Source organism: Vombatus ursinus, unplaced genomic scaffold (genome assembly GCF_900497805.2).
Source record: "Vombatus ursinus unplaced genomic scaffold, bare-nosed wombat genome assembly UNPS02014786.1, whole genome shotgun sequence".
Classification (NCBI taxonomy): domain Eukaryota; kingdom Metazoa; phylum Chordata; class Mammalia; order Diprotodontia; family Vombatidae; genus Vombatus; species Vombatus ursinus.
Window position 1 is genome coordinate 54,541,752 of NW_020954564.1, and position 6,085 is coordinate 54,547,836.

The following is a 6,085-nucleotide window of genomic DNA, read 5'->3' on the forward strand; positions in this document are numbered from 1 at the left end:
CATTTGATTTTTAGTACATCAAGCCATGTAATAGATGTATTTTTGTATGGAATATTTGTGATTATGTCTTCTTGATGTACACATTTTTTTCCAAGAGAATTTTTACAAATATTTGTAATATCTTTTTTTTTTTTTAAAGAGATCCACAATTCTCTCTTGGCCTGGAGTTTATAGGGAGGAGAAGCAATTGGAATTTGCTAAAATTAGCAAGCTAAGGAAGCTACTCTGCCCTATTGAAAATTAGGAGAGTGGTAAATAAAATGCCACAGTTGTGGTGGTGACTTATTTAACAAAGAGAACCATACATTTATTTAAAATAATTGTCAGTAAAGTAAGTTCCTCAAACTCAATGGTCAAATGCTTTTTGTATCTTATTTAACAAAATTTTATTTTCTCTAACACCTAACATTTTGCTTTGCATATACACTTGTTTGTTGAACATAGGATTCTATGCTTGAATTCAATTACCTTTGAAACTTTGTTTCAGAAGAGTATATTTGAAATCGAACAAATATTTCAGAAATTGTAATTCTGAAATAGTTCACCTAGTATGATATAGAGGTCAAGTCCAAACCCATTTTACAGATGAAGGAACTGAGGTCCAGAAAAAGTCTGATTCGATATTAAGTGGCACAGCCAGTGTGAACTATCTGCTTCCTTTAAATAATTTTTTTATTTCAAAGAGAATCAAACCAATAAGGGATTATTTATATCTATGTTTAACATAGTAACTAATCTGGATAATTGATCACATCTTGGTTTGTGTGAACGTCACTGACAAGCCATTGTTTCTAGTCTTACAGATCACATCAATTTGATATCTTATATTGACTTGTAGTCTCAAGTCAGTGGCTCTCATGGGCACCCAAATGCCCTTCATTAGCATTTGAAATAGATGGAGGAGAAAATTCCCAGGAATAAAATTTGACTTTTATTCCATTCCCCAACTTCCCTCTCCCACCCCAAATACACCCCCTTCATATGGTTATGCCAGTAAAACTAACTTTTACTCTCATAGATCAGCAACTATTCTCAAATTCCAGGCTTTCCTGGGGCACTGAGGCTAAGTGATTTGCCCAGAGACACAGGCAGTAAGAATCACATGTGACTGGAGCACAGACTCTTTCACTCTGAGACCTGCTCTTTAGCTACTACACTTTGTCATTAGTCAATGAAAATACTGTAAGAAGAATAAAAAAAAAAACTGGATGCCACTTTTGTATGAAAACAAGTACATTTTATTGATGACATATTCCCACTTCCCATTACAATGTGTAACTAAGACCACAGGCAACTGACATAAGAAACCATAGGACAAAACTCTGCATGCTATTCATCACATTAAACCATATAAGAGATGAGGTTTTTTCCTCCAAGAAAATATTTATCGTGGAACCTGAAATATAGAAGCCTTGTTTCCATTATTAAAAAGTTGTAACATCACATTTTACAAGTCTTAAATCTGTCAATAGTATATGTTCTAATACAAAAATAGCACTTGCACATTCCATACTTTTAAAATAAAATTATATAATTAAAAATCCTAATTAACCAACTGGTGGCTTTTAAAAATGTTTGAATAAAAAAAAAACCAAATAACAGTAACTTAACATTTATTTTTTTAAAAGGCCACCACAACTACTAGCTATTTGCTTTTTATTTTTTTAGGATTAAACATCTTTAGGTAGTTCTATCATTGGCTACAAAAAAGGTTTCATAAAAGAACAAAACAAAAAGAGGCAAACAAAAAGAGATACTACTGACAGAAAGCAACGAAATCCTACAGACTATTGGGTTATCTCTATGCACACAATAAGATAATTCACTGAACAAGGCTTATATTGTAATGGGCTGGTTATTATAATTCTGTGGGAATACAAGTTGTATAAGTATAAATTAATTTAAAGTCAAAAAAGTACTAAGAGACACTGGAGGAAGTACATGATGATATTGATACCTTTTACTTAGTTTAAATTCAACCATCAAAAAAGAAAATCTAAGTTCACTTTGAATTATATGTACCTACCTCCCTGACCCTCATCTCCATCACTCAATATACAACATCACTGGTAGGGGCAAAAGTCGATTCACTAAACTTTAAAGTTAACAAGTGGCAAAAGGGAAGGGCTACTATAAACACACACACAGAGCTGTACCTACCTATATGAAGTCAGAAAATCCCTACCCGCTCTGGCAAAAAGGGTTAACTTGATCTCATCATGGGAAAAATATCTTAACTTTGTTCTTAGAAATACTCCTTTAAAATGGTGCTGTGATTGTCGTCCTGAGATTCTTTCTCTATAAGTAGCCCATTTTACAGATGAGAAAACTGAGACACAGTTTAATTTCACTCCATCTCACAGAACAGTTGAAGGAAGAGTTTTGATTTTTATCAAACACACATATATTTTTCTATATATATAGTTTTGATTTTTATCAAACATACATATATATATATATATATTTCTATTACCAAATTTCATGAGGAAAGGACCTTGTTTCTTTCTTTTTGCTAAACAAAAAGGAGAATGCCTAAATACCATCTAACACTACTAGTGAAATGCACCATTCTTTAAGTCACATCTACCTTATAAATTTCAAATCTGTCTTCAGTTTTAAAGATCTATTTTTTCCCTATATGTTCAAACAGAAATGTGTGTTGTATTAATTAACACAAAAAACTTTAGGGAAGAAAATTTGGAGTGGAAATTATAAAACTTGAAAAGGAAGTCTACGATGTACATACATACTAAGTATGAGTTCTACATGTGCTTTCAACCAAATATGTGATCTTGATGACTTCAGTATTGCCAATTGGTTAAGAATATTCTGACATTCCTAGATCTTGTGAAATCTAAACTTCCTGAGTGTCCAAATCTGTCAGCCTTTGCAATCTCACTTAAAATGCAACCTTTCTTTGCTTCCCCATTTGGGGTTACTCTGTGATACATACACTCATGGAGCCCCACACAGACCTGATCACAGACCTGCATAGCACAAAGGATTATTTGGAACCTGTAACTTTTGCATTCAGAAAAATCTTCACTTTAGGACTTTCTTTAGGTATTTCTTTTAAAAACGGTCTGTAGATCATAAAGATATAACTTTAGGTCAATCCAATTTTCACCAGTGTACTTGAGATTAATTTAAAATTAATGATGTCAAAGTCATTAATTACACCTCTTCTTCACAAAGAGTGAATTTAGTGTTCATAAAGTGTACCACCGGAAAAATAAGCCAGTTATTTTAAGACTATTAAACTGTTTCGTACATACATATTAATGCAAACTGATTCAAACATCTACACCCTACAACAATAAGAAGATGACGATTATATACCTAAGGCCTAATTAATAAGGAAATAATGGGATCAATAAACCAGTTTAAAGTATAATTTTATGAGGTGAAAGCCTACTCATTAGAACAGAATTATAAATTTCAATAATTTAAGTAGGCCAATGAATCATACAAATTTTTGTTTTATAACACAGATCTAAAGTAAAATTAATAGGCTGAAAGTCTTTATTTTACTACCTGGGGGATCAAAATTTGCTATCTGCCAATCAAATTTAAACTTTGCCAGAGTTAAATGATATTGAAGAGGAGAAGGAGTAAAACAGAAGGTACATTATTAGCTGGGCATATATTTTTTCAACCAGGTAACCAATATCTATCACCATTCCTTAAGTAGCCAATGTCCCCCCCCATTATTCCCTTGCTATTCCCTTGATTTGGTCTCTTTATAAACTAACAACTAAGTAATTCTTATCATTAATAAATGAAATGACTACTTTTATAGATAATATGGTTTTTTTTCCTCAGATGTGTCCATGCATATCTTCTCAACTTGCAGGTGCAGTGACAGACACTGCTCTGTAAAAGTCTTCCAACCAGCATTTAATTTGCATGCTATTCACTCTCAGTTTCACTGTCCTCAGAAGAATCATCTATATCTTCGCTTATCTGCACACCAGTGTTGAGTACCTTTCTAGAGCACACAACTTAAAAAAAATTACACATAATTCAGTAAATTAAACACTTATTGGCTATGTCATAATAGGGAGCCAAGTAAGCTCAGTCAATGCTTTTCATATCAAAACATGTAATAGCACAATGTTTATTCTCCGGAATTCGAGCATGAACAATTTATGTACTGGTAATTAGATATTCTCTATTTATTAATAGATATATTTTATAAATAAATGGTTTATTCAATTATTTTCCTCAAGAAAAATCTTTTCTGTGCATAGTTTCATGTGTTCATTTCAAAACCTGAGTCAGTTAATATGTCATGCTAATAATGTAGAAATAAACGAACCATTTTTTATCATTATGCTTATTAGTACATAATTTCTTAAAGAAAAAAAAGCAAATCACTGAGCTAAAGGAACAATAAAGTTCACAGTATAGAAAAGCAATAAATAGCAACACTTCTCATTCCAAAACTAACATGTCAAGAATTGGATGTCCTGTACTCTTCAATTCCTGCACTTAGATTAGTCCCCATTTCTGTTTTTGTCTGAATTTAGCTGATTAATTCTAGCTTATAAGCCATCAAAACCAACCTTCTTCTCCACAGGTACAAGGAAAGTTTGCTTTATATGTAGCATTATTTTTAGACTAAATAGCTATATATTTATGACAGGTCATAAAACACAACTTGTCTGTACACCAATCTGGATATATCACAGATTAAATAAAGCATGTTTCTCAAGCATTATTATCTATTTTAAGAAGCCTGCTAAGAACTTTTTAAACAGCTCATTACATGGTTCTCAAACTAATTACTCAACACAGCACTGGAGTGAAAAAAGTCTCACTACATGAAACTAAACAAACTTTTATTTTAGTGGCCACAGAAGTGAGAGGTTTGTAGTATAGTAGGCATGATGTGGATTCCAATTACAATCCCAGTCCCAACTAGCTGTGTGCAGCTATGGATAAATAATTTTCCTCATTTGTAAAATGGAGACAATACCGCCTTGCACTAATTAACCTGACAGGTTTGTTTTGAGGAAAACAAAGTGTTGTATAAATCTGAGATATTATTCTTCAAAAGGAAAAAAAAATTACTCAAATTGTTAAAATCGTGTAGTGCATAAGAAATAAGAAAGGTACACATATCCCACTCTTGCTAAAAAACTATCTACTTGGCTAACAGAAAGCTTTCCAAACATGTTCACAACAGAACAACTATGTGGAAAAAAATGAATGTGAACTCTTATATGAATTGTAACAGAAGTAAAATGTCTCAGAGAGGTTTAAATTCCTAAAGGACCATACATATCTACATGTGACCATATGAAGCCATAATTTCTGATCGCGACTCACACCCCATCGCTGCTTCTGCTTTAGTCCCCCTGTTCTTGGCTTTGAACATATAGCCCAACTAGAACATACTATCTAATGAGAACTTTTTTCCCCCTCTAAAACTTTTCTCCTTGTTTCCTAATAATATAGTCTTACCATTAGAAAAGGGGCTTATATCTTCACATTCCTCCCAATGATCAAAATCGAAAGACACATTAGGATTCTGTTAAATATAAAATATAACATTAACTGAGAAAATAGGATAAATATACCTATAAATTATATATATATATATATATATTTATATATACACCCCAAGGATATTAAGACTTAAAAATCATTAAAATCTATTACCCTTTTCTTGAGCAAATTATGCCAAGATTCTTTTTTCTCTTTTACAAGAGTGACTATAGGTTCTTCATTCTTAATTAGACATTTGGATTCCTCTTTTAATATACTTGCATGTAGGTCCATATCAGCCAAGTAAAATTTATCTCCTACCCAAGCACTAAATTAAAAAAAGTAAGGTTAGTCTTTTTAACACAGTCAAGTGGTTCCAGTTTTTTTTTTTTTTTTGGTTAAAATACATATACAGGCCTACCTGAAAACCACCCTTTCTCTAAAAAATTTACATTTCTGATCTTTTACATTTCTTAGCCTTATCTTCACAATTACAACATCTTCTTTTTGAAACCATTTCATTGCTGGGTGGAAACTATGAGAGAGAGAGAGAGAGAGAGAGAGAGAGAGAGAGAGAGAGAGAGAGAGAGAGAGA

General features: G+C 32.2%; 1 protein-coding gene across 2 annotated transcripts in view; it reads right to left on the reverse strand.

Annotated features, from left to right (window-relative positions):
- Window positions 1–1,606: 1,606 nt before the first annotated feature.
- Window positions 1,607–6,085, reverse strand: part of LOC114047028 (putative ATP-dependent RNA helicase TDRD12) — an 82,168-nt gene continuing 77,689 nt past the window's right edge. For both annotated transcript variants that reach the window (XM_027867688.1, XM_027867687.1), the window contains 4 exons: window positions 5,912–6,025; window positions 5,665–5,818; window positions 5,467–5,533; window positions 1,607–4,001 (listed from right to left, as the gene is read on the reverse strand). In XM_027867688.1, coding sequence (XP_027723489.1) covers window positions 3,910–4,001; window positions 5,467–5,533; window positions 5,665–5,818; window positions 5,912–6,025 — 427 coding nt within the window. In that variant the 3' untranslated portion in view covers window positions 1,607–3,909. The remainder of the gene's footprint in view (window positions 4,002–5,466; window positions 5,534–5,664; window positions 5,819–5,911; window positions 6,026–6,085) is intronic.